This window comes from Carcharhinus amblyrhynchos, chromosome 15 (assembly GCF_965287045.1).
Source record: "Carcharhinus amblyrhynchos chromosome 15, sCarAmb.v2.hapA, whole genome shotgun sequence".
Taxonomy (NCBI): Eukaryota; Metazoa; Chordata; class Chondrichthyes; order Carcharhiniformes; family Carcharhinidae; genus Carcharhinus; species Carcharhinus amblyrhynchos.
The window spans coordinates 37,674,563-37,690,899 of NC_137338.1; the positions used below are offsets into that span (position 1 = coordinate 37,674,563).

The 16,337-nt window shown below is 43.2% G+C and overlaps 1 protein-coding gene across 1 annotated transcript in view; it reads left to right on the top strand.

Moving 5' to 3' along the window:
* Positions 1-16,337, top strand: part of mao (monoamine oxidase) — a 160,968-nt gene that overhangs the window by 107,002 nt on the left and 37,629 nt on the right. The window contains exons 6-9 of the mRNA XM_080203830.1: positions 278-419; positions 5,712-5,861; positions 8,628-8,787; positions 10,104-10,200. Coding sequence (XP_080059956.1) covers positions 278-419; positions 5,712-5,861; positions 8,628-8,787; positions 10,104-10,200 — 549 coding nt within the window. The remainder of the gene's footprint in view (positions 1-277; positions 420-5,711; positions 5,862-8,627; positions 8,788-10,103; positions 10,201-16,337) is intronic.

Genomic DNA, 16,337 nt, shown 5'->3' on the forward strand with positions numbered 1-16,337 from the left:
CTTTGGAGTGCACTAATGTTGTATGAATACATTATCTGTATATGGACTTTGTCAATCAGAATTCCATGGAATATTGTAGTTTAATGTTGAATGCACGTTAATTTAAAGGTTTTGCTGTTGTTGCATTTCAAATATTTTGTTGGTATAATCTTAAAATCTTTTGAATATTGATCTATTTATTTAATCGGCATACTTGAGGAATTGCACCACAAGTCAGTTTTCTGTGAACATCTGAAGAGTTTTTCGAGACATTTTCCTTTTAATTTTCAATCTGTAGGGCTGCCAAGGAGTTTGCGACGATCTTTGTAAATGTAAATGTCACCTCTGAACCACATGAAGTCTCTGCCCTTTGGTTCCTCTGGTATGTCAGGCAATGTGGTGGAACATCACGGATATTTTCAACAACCAATGGTGGACAGGTGAACAACCATTTTCAATTCTGGCCCTGATTGATTTGTTCCAGTACAGCTTGTGAAAAGATTTATAATAAATAATGATGGCGAAAGATGGACATTTTTCATATTTGTGTTGCCTTTGTAGAATAGGGCAAGACCTGCATGGATCACGTGACTTCTAGTAATTGTTGATTGCATTAATCATCGCCTCTGAATGCTCATTGGTCATTTTTGTATTATGGTGAATAAGTTAATTTGAATTGATTTGATTTATTATTGTCACATCTATTGGGATACAGTGAAAAGTACTGTCTCTCCTGTGCATACAGCCAAAGCATACCGTTCACAGAGGACATGGGGAGAAGGAAAGAAGAGGCTAGAGAAGATAGTGTTACAATCATAGTTAGGATGTAGAGAAAGATCAGCTTAATATATGGGAGGTCCATTTAAAAGTTTGATGGCAGCAGGGAAGAAGCTGTTCTTGAGTTGCTTGGTATATGATCTTTTCTCGGATGGAAGAAGGTGGAAGAGAGGGTACATAGGGTCCTAGATTATACTGGCGGCTTCTCCGAGGCAGCGGGATGTGTCGATGGAGTCAATGGATAGGAGGCTGGTTCGCATAATGGACTGGTTGCTTTCTATGACGCATCTGTAAAAATTGATGAGAGTCATAGCAGACATGCCGAGTTTCCTTAGCTTCCTGAGAAAGGTAAGATTTGTTGCCATGGTTGCAGCTCCTGCAATGGAATGTCTGATAAAACATATGCATATGTGTCTCAGCAGTCTGTAAAATAACCAATCCTAGTTTCTATAGACATTTCCTTTAAGAAAGCAGTGCTAGTTTGTACGTATCTCAGCAGTTGGTTAACAGGATGGCAATTGATTCTGTACCAACAGTTTTTGATAGCTGCTTCTGTCTGTATTTGCAAAGGATTGAAGAGAAAGATTATTGGATCTGTTTTTCTCCTTACAATTTCCAAATGATCTGCTGGCTACAAATCTGACTTAGTGGTTCTCCACCTGTGGAATCTTATTTTCTTAGTCTGATATGTTTCAGGTTGTAGCATCTTAGCTCCCCATTCGTCCAAGTGCACACATCCATAGGGTGGGATTCTCTAGCCACTCCACCCATCCCCCCCCACTCCCCACACCCCCCATCTAGCGCTGGATTTTCCCACAACTGAGATGGCACGCCATTGGCAACTGGTGGGATCTTCATGCCAACGTCAATAGCGATTTGCATTCCTTGTCCATGCCACTGTCGGGGAGCCTGCAGTGGGAGTCAACTTCAGTGGGATTAGATGATCCCGCCGGTAGCAAGGGCTGGAGAATTCCACCCGTAGAGTTTGATTGTCTTAGTCTGAAATCCCTGGCAATTTCCATAAAAGGATTAGTGCTCAATCAACAGAAGTCTCCACCCTTAAACATCACATGAGAGAAATTGCTTGTAACATGGCTCACATTTGGCCTTTAATTCTGGAATATTACATCAGGATACTTAAGGACTATCCATTTCGTGCCTGCATTCAATTTGATAAAATATTACGCTGTCAAACTGTTGACTTTATGGTTAATGGTGAATCGTATTTATTTACAAATAATAGGATTTCACAGAGATAGACAAGAAAGGATATTGATTGATAAGAAAAGAATAAAGATAGAACCAAGCGAAATGTAATTACGATATTTTCATTAGGATGTGCATTTGCACAGCCCTCTGAAAATCAAAAAGGCATTTGGGTGAAAGTGTCCTTTGTATATTCTGTAGATTTACATGCAGATAAAGCGATAAACCTAATTTCCATGAGGAAATTTTCTGCCTAATGCTTACACAAGCTTTACATATCACACTTACTAACAAATATATATTAGCAAAGACAAAATAATGTATCCACATAGCAACTTCCACAATGCCTGAACCTCTCAACATGGTTTACAGCTAATTAAGTACTTTTGAAGTGCAGTCATTATTGAAATGTGGAAATGCAACAGCAAATTGCCAATGTGATAATAACCTGATGATCTGTATTTTGCGATTGTAGAATCATAGAAACCCTACAGTGCAGAAGGAGGCCGTACAGCCCACCGAGCCTGCATCGACCACAATCCCTCCCAGGCCCTATTTCTGTAACCCCTCGTATTTACTCTGCTAATACCCCTGACACTAGGGTTAATTTAGCATGGCCAATCATCCTAACCCGCACTGTTTGATGTTGAGGCTAAATATTTGCCAGGACACCAGGGAATAATTTACCTGCTCTTCTTCAGAATAGCTTTACGTAATCTTTTCTGTCCATCTGAGGGTAGACTGGTCCTGTTGTAGAGTCTCATCCAAAGGCAGCACGTCCTATGGTGTAAAGCTCCTTCACTACTGCACAAGAGTGTTGGCTTAAACACTTGTGCTCAAACCCTGGCATGGACAAGAACCCAGAATCTGTGACTCAGAAACAAATGTATTACCGACTGAGTCACACCTGACCCTTGACATCAATGTAATGGCTCTGCATACTAGGACAGTAGAGATACAGAGGAGTAGAAAGAGCCTGGGCCTCTTCATAGGTTCAGATCCTGAAGTACACAAGAAAATAACATAATGTGTGGAATTTTCAGATCCCGCTGGGGGGACACGGACCATGCAAAGATCGGTTGATCTCGTGGGGAAATTTCCGGTTTTGGGGTGACAGCAGTGGAAAATCCTGCCCTATGGGTTATACTGTTTCTAAGAGAGACATGTTAGGCAAGAAGAAGGAAGTGCTCTATTTTGGCTAAAGGAGGATAAACATTCTCCAAAAAGGCCTGGGGGTGGGGTGGGGGCGGGGGTTGCGGATGGCGATTCTCCCAAAAGTGCTGGAAGGAAACATGTTTAGATCATGATTGATCAATCATCATCAATCATGATTGATTCAGACCTGAATCTCCAGATCGCTATGCAATGCAGAGGTCACAATCATGAATATCATTACAAACACAGGGGCAGGGCCTATTCACGCCAGCATCTGACAGCTCTGGAATTCTGCGCATGTGCAGTGACTCCGATCTGTCAGTGGCACCGTTTGCTGGCCAGCTCGATTGCTGGCCAACCCAGGGTCCCCACAGTGCTGCCCCTTCAACCTCCCCCCTCCATGGCTGATTGCAGCCCCCACAACAAGTCCCGGGTCAGCCTCAACCTCCTCCCCTGCCCTGGAGTGCCACAATGTCCATCCCACACCACCCCCCCCCCCCCCCAGCAGTGGCGATTTCCCCCCACTCCCCCTCCACCACAGCAACTTGCCCCAACGCTGGCCTTCCTCCAGCCCAGACCGATCCGCATGCAGAGTGGCAGCAGGACCCCCTGTGCTCATCAATCACCCCCAGGCACCATCCACAATAGGCCCAGCCCCTTGGCACTGCTCCATGACCGGTGGGCAGTGCCAATATGCCTCAGCATGGGCACTTTGCCCCTTGGGCAGTGCCACGGGCACAGGCTGGCACTGCCAGGATGTCCATGTCCAGGCACAGCCCCCGCCTCCTCCCCCGCTGCCAAACTCCCTGGAGGGCCCTGACTGCCTCCCCTTCACTCCAGTAGGGCCTTCTGGTAGTTCTCCGAACATGGGGAGCTACTCTAAACCTCATCGGAATGAAGTATCCCACGCGGGGTGGGAGATGCTATCGGGCCTGGCAAGTTCTGTGTCAGGCCCAATAATGACAGTTAAACTATATCCAAAATATATTTAAAATCACTTACCCCTCTCCCCGCTGGTTTGCAGTGCAGTTCCGACTGCGCCTCTTCCCTGGCTCTGGATGACGCACGTGCATCGGGAACGCATGCGCAAATCCTGCGAAACGGCCAATACACGATTCTCCCGACTGGACCGGCCAGAAAACTTGTGGGTCGCTCCCCCTGGTTCGATCTAAAAAGAAGACCAAACGGAGTTGGTATGGTTAGGGATCAAAGGTTAAAAATTAAAGTGTTGTTGTATCATTGAGATTGTCCAACCTGGACTCCAGCTGTGGAAGGGAAGGAAAATAGCAAACTAACTGAAGTTAAGAATCGAGCCTATGGAGCTCACAAGTATGAGAGAAAGGGTAAAAATAAGAGAAAATATTATAAAATAAAGGAAAATATTAATAGATTGATAAGTGTTATGGTTCAAGCTAGAAACTTTAAAGTGTTTTATGAAGCCTGCCTGAATCACAGGTTTTGCATCTTGAATTTGTCCAGGAATAGCATATGTCCCACTTCAGGTATGAAACAAATGGCCCACTAATGAGCTTTTATCAAACAAAGATTATTAAAGAATATAGATGACATGTATAGTAAGAAAATTAGCAATTACAAACAAGAAACAAATAACCACTATGAATATCTCTAATATGTTCAGTTAAAACCAAAATCCAATTAAAAAACCCTCTTCATAGGTTTATCACGACACAGGCTAAAGCTCACTTAATACTGGAATCCAGTTCCCTGGGTTGAATGCTGATTTCAGATGATCTTGAAAACTTAGAGCAGCTTGTTGTCATCAAAACACCAAACATAGATTCTTTACGGCAGGGTGGCAGATAAGATATGCTTTCAATGAACTGGTCAAACTTTCAAAACAAAAATAAAGTGAGGAGACTTTTCTCATCTATGCTTCTAACACTGCAGCCAAACCGAAACAGGAAACAACCCTTGTCACATGACCAGCGCGGTTTTTTTTTCTATTTCTCCTGAAATCACCTACGGCTCTGAGCTGCAGAAATCATGATTTTAAAAAAATTCTTAAAGGAACACTAACGTTACAATAAGGAAACCAAAGAGGAAGCATTAATAGACTATCTCAAAATATTCATAACAACAATGAAATATTCTACAAATTTATCAGTAAAAAGATACTGGGCGGGATTTTACGGTCTTGCTTGTCCTAAAACAATAAAATCCCACCGAGATCAACGGACCTTTCCACGATCTGCCCCTTGCCCGTGATGGGCAGGACAGTAAAATTCCAGTCAATGACTAAATGTGAGATGGGACCCCGAGAAAAGAAAAGCAAATCAATAGAGAATGAATGATTTTTTACTTGTCCAACTAATTTGGTGCCAGTTCCATACACTCTCCGCAACCCCCATCTCCACTTCTGCCATGTCTGCTACATTACGTCATTAACTATACTTCAATATGATGCTGCAAAGTTTGTCACCTGCTCTGTGCTGCCCTGAGATCATGAAATGCCATTCCTTCATTCTTTGATCTATGTTTTTTGATGTCTTAAATACCTCATTCATAGTGCCATGGTTAATGCACTACTTCAGTGATTTTCAAGTAGTCCATTAATATATATTTTACACTTGCAGGAGCGGAAGTTTGTTGGTGGTTCTGGTCAGATCTGCGAACGATTGATGAACCTTCTTGGAGACTGCGTGAAGCTGAAAAAGCCTGTAATCCGGATTGATCAAACACAAGGTACAGTCATTGTGGAGACATTGGATCATGAGACTTTTGAGGTGAGGAAAATGGACGGCAACAACTAGTAATGTAATTTTCTCCAAAGCACTCCACAAGGTTAGGGTAGTGACGAGAGGCCCAGAGATTCTAATGGGGGGAGGAGGGGTTTCTGTCAGTATAAATGCAGGAGAGTCAAAGCATCATTTGCCTTTCCCCTAAGCCAAAAAATCTCTGCCCAAATCTCAGGGATGGGGTCATTCTTTGGAGTCAGCTTGCAAGAGTGTATTGCCATGTTCACGTTGTAACAAAGAGGCCTGATGTGTCCTTGGATGGATATTGGATTATCTAAAGGTGAGGGAGAGGTAATTAAGGTGGACTGTGTTAAACAGAAGACTGCACTGGCCTGTTAAGCCCCTTGCAGCAGTGATAAAGGAGGCCTCATGATGCTCCGTTTTATGTATAGTTGCTTCCACACAACAATCCAGACCCAAGTTCAGATGTAATGGAGTTGTGCATGGCACACGGGACTACAGTTGTGTGGGCTACACAAGTTGGAGCATATTGTTGTTCAATTCTCAACCTGCATTAACGTGAAAGCCATCCTTAAGACCCTTAAGAGTGCAATGGTCTTCTCAATGACCAGTGTGCTGTAAACTTGTAGTTGTTTGTGCAGTTCTTATTGGAGTCATTTTCCATGGCATCAGGGAATGTACATTGTCACCCTCAAGCTATTCACTGACATTGTCTTCTTCCTTGAAATACTATGGGAGCATTAAATCCTAAAGGATGAATATATCTTGACAACCTCCAGAATCCTTAGTGACATTTAGAATTCTCAAAAGTTTTATCTGCAATCTGCACATTACAGAGTGAAGGCCCATTCTGTTGAGCAACCGGAAGAGAGTGAGTATAGGGCTCACAAATCCGCAGGAGTATCATTGTTGTGTGTTGAATACTGGGAAGAGCCGAAACCCTGTATATAAAGAAGATATAGCTTCCTGTAGCCTTACATGATTCCAAATTGAACAAATCTCCCAACTTTTCGAAAAGATGCATTATCCATTTACCTAATGCATGCTTGATATGTATTCTGATATTACAGAGATGGCTGTTGGAAATGACCTTAAGGATTGAATGCAGTTGTTAGCTTCACCACCACACAGAGCAGTGAGGACAGTGATGACTCTGGCTGAGGCATGTTGATGTACCAGCTGATGGGGATTCCTGTTTGTTGAGACACTTTCTAAAATTTCATTCTCATGTTATCTGTGCTACTTATGTATTCTCTGCGAGTGTAATCGCTGGAAGACTGCATCTTTCTGAAATGCTTTCCCTCACCCTCCTCCTCCTCCTCCTCACCCTCCTTGTTGTTAATGGCATACACTTGGATGCCAATGGATATGGTCATATCCATCCCTCAGAAACCCTCACCATGGGTGAGAGGCAAAACCTTCCAGTGTTTTCAAACTCCACAGGAAGACAGAAACAAGTTGAAGGCTATGCAGGCAAAATCTCCAAAGAAATAATACTCCCAACTTTTCTAATTGCCACTCAAAATTTCGGCAACGTTCAAATTGATCCTGGCTGTAGTTGTACCTCGGTATTTCTCACGCTAACTTAATCTGAGCGCATCGTGAGTGTCAAACTTCAAAATTCAGAGTTGTAGTGCCACTTGCCTGAATTTTAATCCACATTTATTCTGTAACTGGGAGATTGAAGGGTGGGTGTGGAAAATGCTAAAAGGCATATGGAAGCTCAGGTCAGATTTTGGAATTGAAAACTGATGGAAATGGCTTCTGCCCCCAGTGTGCCTGTTTGGGAAAAAGCACTTGTTGTGATTTTACACTCGAGATGTTCTGAAAATAAGGTGTAATTTTGGACTCTTTCTATTTTCTAAAATAGAGAGAATTCTAACACTCTCAAAGGGCTGTTCAAACGCCCTGGGCTGAAATTGCTGTGTTATTCCATAAGTGGAATTTGACAAGTGTCCATATCACTCATTTTATAATGTAGGACAGCACGGTGGCACAGTGGTTAGCATTGCTGCCTCACAGCTTCAGGGACCTGGGTTCGATTCCGGCTTGGGTCACTGTCTGTATAGAGTTGGCATATTCTCCCCATGTCTGTGTGGGTTTCCTTTGGGTGCTCTGAAGTCCGAAGATGTGCAAGTTAGGTGGATTGGCCATGCTAAATTGCCCCTTAGCATCCTGGGATGTGTATGTTGGAGGGATTAGCAGGGTAAGTATGTAGGGCCTCGGGGATAGGGCCTGGGTGGGATTGTTGTTGGTACAATTTCAATGGGCCAAATGGCCTCCTTCTACACTGTGGGGTTTCTATGATTCTATGAACTCTGGCAAATTTGGGGGAACAGTTCCTCATGGCCAATTTAACTTTTGTCATGGCGGGGCCCATGTGCAGTTCAGAACTACGTCAATGCCTTTCAAGCATGGCGTCTACTTCATTCCTGAGAATGCTTTCTCGCACTTCTGGACTGAAATTAAAATATTGAGAGGAAAGGCAGATGAATCATCTATCTACTCATGCCATTCCTACCCCTCCCTCAACGCCAAACATCTCCCGAATTTATCATTTCTGGATCAGTAAAGTATAAAATTGGTAAATCTCAGCTCCTCTGCTGTTCTTATCTCAAAATTCAACCCCGGAAAGAAGAGGAATCTCTGGTCTTGAATCTGCATGAATTGTCTTAATGAAGACTCCTGTTTTCTTGGCTGCATAAGATCTTTTGAGGGCAGACTGAAGGGGTTGAGGAGGTGAGTGGAATTAACAAAAGAGGGAGAAAAGTTATACTTTTTATTGTCTTTTAGGCCAACTATGTTATCAGCGCCATTCCACCACCGCTCGGTGCAAAGATTCACTATGAACCACCCTTGCCAATTCTGCGAAACCAGTTCATCCAGCGTGTTCCCGTGGGATGTGTGATCAAATGCATGGTATATTACAGAGACAGTTTTTGGAGGAAGAAAGGTGAGTGTTGTTTTCTGTGTTGGAGTGGGGAGGGATGGGCAGAATTAAAATTGGACATATTAACTTGCTTAGGTAAAACATTGCCTAGTAGTTTTGTTAGAAGTATCACATTATATTATAACTAAGTTTTCATTTTTTATTAAATTCAGATTTAGCACCTATCATCATAAGTATAATTGTTGCTTGTGTGTCCTGCAATGTCAAATATTAAACAACAGATAATAAGCATTGTGACGATACTGTGCCTTCAAGGAATGTATTTTAGTCATGTTTCTGTGCAGGACTTCTTTTCAGTCTGTTCTGCTGGGTTTGTAACCAGTGTTCTCTGTTGTTACTGCAGCAGCATAATTGTTTCTAATTGTTAGAATTTTTTTGATCTGAACTGATGCTGTTCTATTATTTTAGTCTTCCCCTGGGGTTTTGCAGAGGAGAGCTTGATTACATTGACAGAAAATCATGTGACTGGGTGGAGCTAGGCTTACACAGAGAAATCAAACTTAGATGCTGTTTGGAGTTGTTAGAGAGCAGTGCCTCTTTTTTTCCTCTCTAAAGCTGGAGACTGGAATCTGCTAGGAAATAAGTCTCTTCCTCTGAGATTCTGCCATTTGGCGGGGGGGGGGGAATCTTTCTTTTCAGGTGTCTGGATTTTTGTCCAGAGGTTTTAAAAGTTTGGAAATCTAGCATCGACGTGAACATGTCAGTTGTCATGTTTAAGCATTTCCAAATGGTAAAAGTTATGTTTATTCTTTTTGACATAGAATCCCTATAGTGCAGAAGGAGGCCATTTGGCCCATCAAGTCTGTAGCGACCACAATCCCACCTAGACCCTATCCCTGTAACCCCTTATATTTAGCCTGCTAATCCCCCAACATTAGGGTTAATTTAGTATGAGCAATCAACCTAACCTGCACATCTTTGAATTGTGGGAGGAAGTTGGAGCACCCAGATAAAATCCACATAGGCGGGGAGAGAATGTGCAAGCTCCACACAGATAATGACCCAAGGCCAAAATTGAACCCGGATCTCTGGCACTGTGAGGCAGCAGTGCTAACCACTGTGCTACCGTGCCACTCATATTTTAACTGTGTGGTTAAAAATATAGTTTGTTTTGGTAAATGTTTCTTAGTGGGTTAATTGAATCATACCTGCAGCGATATACCTTATGCTCACCCTAATATCAAAATCATAAAAAGTTAGGGTCTGGGTTAACTGTAAAATAAACCTCTGAATTTCTCTATTTGGTCCTTAATAGCATGTTGTCAGTCAGTTCAAAACTGCTATTAGGAGGAGATGTGATATATTTCTCTTTGAATCAGGTTACTGTGGTAGCATGATCATTCAAGATGAGGAGTCTCCCATTGAACTGACGCTGGATGACTGTAAACCAGATGGCTCTGTTCCTGCAATCATGGGGTAAGTGGTATATTGGCTTAGATACCTGTAACTGTCAATAATAACCTCTGGAAGACTGGTAATCAGAAAAAAATAGGAAGATTTTATTCAGGTCCAGATGAAGAGTACACAGCTGAAGCATTGTAGTCTGTCTTTTCTCTTTCCAGATGCTGACTGACCCATAAATGTCTAACACTTTGAGTCCTTCTTACAATCTACAGCGTGAACGGACAATGATTATTTATGCTTGGCAATAGTTTTTGATTTCATCCCATTTTTGTATGATTTTGCTGTGATTCTGTTAGGGACTGTTAACATTTAAAGAAGAAATTCAAACACACCTTGATTGACTGACAGAGGTGTGCCACACAAATTCACCTTTGTAAACTAAAGCAAATGTTATTGTCTACAAAAATAAATAAAGCACGCATTACTAACTTAACACTATTGTTCGCAACTACTTATGCGATGAACCCCATGGGGGGGGACAGGAAGTGCTTCCCCCTGCGGAGGTCAGCTGGAAACTGCGCTATATCCTCCAGCCCTGATCTTTTTGGTATGCATAGGTGAGTATCTCTTCGAATCACCTGGTTTAGTTAGAAAGAAGTGGGACTCCTAAAAAAAAAGACAGATTTCTGGGGACACTCTGAGGCTGGAATATGGACCTCCTTGATGACTTTGAATCTGAACGATTGACCTGTAGTTGCTCCCCCCACCCACTGCGGTGGTGTTCCAGGGTCCAGGGTTGCTGGCGGTCTCCATCCCGAACTCCGGAGGCAGCCCAGACATTGCTTGACATTGCATGCCACATTGTTCTAGATATGTTCTGGACCGGTGTGTTTTCCTGCCGGTGTCGCAGAGATTTTGATGAGGAGGGAGGAATCCAGTCTCACCTTCATCTGCATCGCATTAGCAGAACGCAAATCCATTTCATACTGCCCTTCAGTGGGTTTCCTGATTCATGGCAGGCACCAGCAGATGATCCCATGGGAAATTCATGCCGGCCTGAAACCGATTTTTTAATTCCCACCAAATTCTCACCCCAAGCCCAGTGGACCTGCATTGAACCTGCCAACGGGATCATGGGAAAATCCTGCCGTGAGTTTTGTGTTTTACTTCCCCTCCCCAAGAATTCTCTAATACATTACAAAAATCCTGACAATTCACTCATTTCTTCAGAAACCAACCCAGTGGTGTGCTACAGCCTTCTGGAATTCAATTTAGTCGTCTTTGGTATTTAAGCTATGCCTTACTGCATCATATTTTTATGAGGATCCTTCAATTAACTTTTTGGCTAAGTGATCCTCTAACATTTGCTTAATATCTCCTGACTGTGGATGCCTCAACTGTTTGTTCTAGGTGCTGAGAGATAACCATCTAAACTCACACAGCTTTCAAGCTAATTCTGCTGGCTGCTTTCTGCCACAAGGCTCCATGAGGATCCATGGAGATTTCTTCCTTTAGCTATAAGCTGGCCAACTGTTCCAGTTACTTTTCACCTCACAAAATTCAAACCGAACTTGGCCCCTACCCATATTCTCTGCAGTGAACAATAAAGTTAGGATATATTTTGCTCGAAAGTGCGGGCCTGACTAACAATCACCCACTTTTGGCTCTCTCAATCCAGTGAGCTGCGATCTAACTCCAAACCAAAACTGCATTCGTCTTCAGTGAGAAACACCCAGCTATGTTGAACAAAATAACCTTCTATCCGACAGCCCATCTCCAAGGGCAGAAGTTTCCGTTTTTGGAACAAGTGTTATGGCAGGCAGATTCCATGGCCTGTTCAGTGATGGTGGGAAGTCGCGGTCAGTTTAGCTCTTGGAAACCCATTAATTATGCATAGGAACCTCATTAATTATGTGTAGGTGAGTATCTCTCTGAATCAGCTGGTAGGTCAGGAGCTGTTACATCCGCCCCGCCGTTATCTGACAGGGTCGAAGGTCCAGGCAGCACCATACTTAAACACCACCCGAGCACAGACATTTCACTTTCTTCTGCCCAGCTGTATCCAGAAGACTATTAGAGGTGTCTGCAAACCCAAAGAAAGTGGCTACATCCCACTACAGCCACAGTACCCTCCAGGCCTTGCTAAGCGCATAGAGATATACTCTATTCCAGGGGTGGCCTCATCTCTCCAGTCAGGGAGGCCAGCACAGAGAGGTTCAGAGTAGCTGGCAACTGCACTCGAAATGTCATCCAGTGCAGGGAGAGGATGAATTGTCTCATCCCCTCTGCCAGGTTAATTCATCCTTCAACTCCCTCTAATATCAAACTATCATCATGGCATCATATACTCGAAGGGCTACTCTGTTCGGGGCTCTCACATACCATTACCGGGGGACACATATCACTACTGATTGTCTCATGGGACATTTTCACCTCACCACCATTCCATCTGTCATGCTGCTCATACTCTGTCCTCAGCCCCTTCTGGGGAAAGATCACCACACACAGGGAAAAGGCATCTTCCCCAGCCTATGCTCTCACATGCCTTCCTTCCGTCTTCACCCAGATGCTTGCCTACAACAGATGGGGAAGATTGCAGACTGTGCTGAGTATAGCTGGCTTATTGAGCAGCTTGAGGCATTAGGTTTGACCAGAGGCAGGGATAATTAAACCATTGTGATTTCCCCATCAGACCAACCCAGTAGGAAGAGTCTAGTGCCAGAAAAAGCCCCAGAAGATCAGTGTTTTTTCTTTTTGTTACTTGTGAATCTCAGGAGATCACAAGGGTTATTTCTCTTGGTATTCAGTGGGCCTTTTCCACCTGACACTCTGTTCATGCGTGCAAGCCAACTGATGGGGCCTAAGCAAATGAAGCCGAGCAGTTAAAATCTCCCAGGCCTCACGATGCTGAGGTCAGCCCCACACCTACCCTCAAAATTTGGGTTTTTCTCTTTTAGCTGACATTCTCTCCTTTTAGTTGGCTTCCAGCCTTGTTAAATCCAGTTTAATCTTTCTTGACGTGGACATTGATGATTTCTGTTCTATTTATGTTTAAATCACTTTGGTCATCAACGTAAATTCTGTATTTGGGACGGTTGCTGCAGATTGTTATGAATTCAGGTCGGCTATAGATACCCTCTTGGATTAAGAGGCTCATTGCTTCTGTAAACATTGAGTTACGTCCCTTTTCTGGGGAGTGTCCCACGCTGCAACATTTCTGCTAGTGGAACCTGGGAATGTAATCCCCTTTTGACCTGAATCAGACATCTGTGTCTTTTACATTTGTATTTCTTCAATCTCTTGCCAGGTTGATTGAATGAACAGATGTGGGGCAAGATTTGTTCGAATCATTAAGCCACTTCATTCTACAGTGTGTGGAGCAATGATTATAATCAGATTCATTTAATTATCCGCAAGACATCTTTGTTATAAAATCCCTGACTTCATGAGTTGTCTTGCTTCACCTAAGACAACAAACTCCTCTGTGTTCTGGCTTTTGAGCTTGTCTTTTTGGGATCATTCCGCAGCTAGTGTTGCAAAAGCCAGACTGTTTTCAAGTGGCTGACATTCTGTTGTATTCTTGACCGTTCTAATTGAGGCGCGAGCCTCCTTTGTATTTATGTTCAGCTACAGTTCTAGGATAGCTTAGTGAAATTATCGATCATGCCTGTCAGCAGCTATCCATTCAGTCTTGTAAGCCTTCAATGGTGCGGGCACAATCGATTCCTGCTAATGGTAGCATCGTGGGAATATGGACATTTGCTGGGTCAAAATCCTGGAACTTCTTAACAACGCTGTGGGTGTATTTACACCACATGAACTCCAGTGGTTCAAGAAAATAGCTCACCACCACCTTCTCGAGAGCAGTTAGGTTTGGGCAACAAATGTTGGCCAAGCTAGCGATGCCCACATTCCATGAAAGAGTTTTTTAAAAATTGCTTATAAAATGATGTTTCTCTGGTCACACACAGCTGTAACATTAATTGAGCATGGATCCTAGGGCTGAATTCCAAAGGAGAGGGAACTGCTGTTGACACCAAGGCAGCATTCAACCAAGTGTGCAACTAAGTAGACCCAGTAAAACTGTAATGACTTGGGAGTCCGCGGGTTATCTCTTAAATGGCTGGAGTCATACCGAGCGTAAAGTTGTAGTTGGTGGAGACCAATCTCCGCATGAGGACCTGGCAGCAGGAATTTCCCAGGACAGCGTTCATCTTCATCTATGGCATCCCCTACATCAAAAAAATTGGAATTGGGCTTTTTTGCTGAGGAGTGCACAGTGCATAATCTGACTGGCAATTCATGGGGAAAGAGAACTGCCTGTGGCAATCTGTAACAAAGCCTGGACAACATCCAAACTTGGGCGAACAGGAGCCAATGGTCTTTGGTCTTTGGGATCATTGTGAGGCTAGATTCTTGTTCAGGTAAGCATCTTTTTTTCAAAAATTACATTTCTGGTGGCAGTCTCCACTCATTCTATCAGTTAAATATAGTGGGCCTAATTTGTGCTTCTGAGTCAGGAGTACAGGGTCTTCAAAAAGCATCCTGAATGCTTGGATTTTAGTTCTGGAGCAGTGGGCACTGAGTCGGGCCCACTGTCTTCCAGAAAATGCTTGGAGGCAGCCATGGGGGGCTGCTGGATGCTGAAGTAGGCTATTTAGAAGGCCAGCCTTGGTACTCTGGGACTTTGTCCCAAGTGCAAAATAAAGCAGTAAAACCAAAGCCAGTAAGCCTTTGCCCTCATGCCACATCCATGTCAATTCATACCATCACATGCCCCATCTGCCTGCCATTGCCCTGCATGCCCTCCATGCAAATCTAATGCCAACCTTTGAGCCCCCCATACTCAGCTCCATAACCCTTTATGGCCCCAATGGAACTTAGTGTCAACCCACCACCCTTTGTCCTTACACCTCCCTGCCGACACACCCAGTATCCACCGTGCGCAAATCTCAGAAGCTATGCTGAGATGAAATAAAGTTCTAAATATCTATTATGGGTTCACTAAATTAAGAAAACATTGGATGATTTAAGCCTATCCAATCAAATCAAAACACTTCAATTACTTAATTCCTTATTGAAAACAAGTATTTCTTTCTAGCACTTAATCCCACGTTTAAAAAAAATTGTATTCATTGTCCCATACCATCTATCTATAACTTCTCTGAGCTTCAATCAAATCGTGAATTTACAAGCCCCCCCAGTGTTACTGATAGATTGTGGAAGAAGTCGAGCAGCACTAATCCTATAATGATAACCTTCGTGCTAATGTCAGCATACATCTATTGACATTGAAAAATTATTTTTTATAAGTACAGTCTAGTTTTTATCTCAAAATTTAAAGAAAGGTGTATTCAAGTGATTTGACAGTTCCAAAGACTTTATCAATTTTTATGCACATTGATGACTACTCTTAATCACATGGATTGCAACAGTTCAAGAAGGTAGCTCACCACTATCTTTCCAAGGCAATGAGGGATGGGCAATGAATGCTGACCTAACCAGTGATGCTTACATCTCTCAAAAAAAATAAAAATGGCAATCCTAAAGCGACAATTGACCTCTCCGAAAGGATACCTGACTTTTCTCAAATGGATATCTTACCTCTCCAGAAGGGCACCTTACCTTGGTAGGTTTAGACCTTTTCTGTGATTTGTCTAAACCCAGGAGTCATATTTCACACACTTGGATGGCCAAACTTTCTTCTGTTTGAAGGTAGTTGCACTTGTAAATGTGCTGCTGCCTCTGGAACCATGGATATCTGAAATACCTTCCCCCACCGTTCCCCCTTCTCCCCAACTTTTGGTGAAAATGGTGGGTGCCAGGTTTGGGGGTGGGATATCTGGATACTGGGCTCTGGTGCCATTTTGGCTAAGGCACAGAACTCTTTTGACTTTACTCTGAAAGTTTTGAGCCAATGGCTTCATGGTGTCCCACTTTCAGAAGGTGATCTGCACACAAACTTGTGAAGTCACCAATTGGCATAAGCAAACGATCTCACACCTTGTAGCAGGCATGGGTCCTGTACATCCATACTTTAATGTTTATCCCTTCGGGCACAATGTGTGTGCACGTGCCCCTCCACGTACTAAATGCTTAGACTCAGTGTCAATGAATTTTTAGGCCCGTGGGTTTTTAAAAAGTCCTTCAGTGCAGCCACAAAATGGTTGCTTCCCATAGATAGGTGCTGCATGAAAGGTTACATTGAA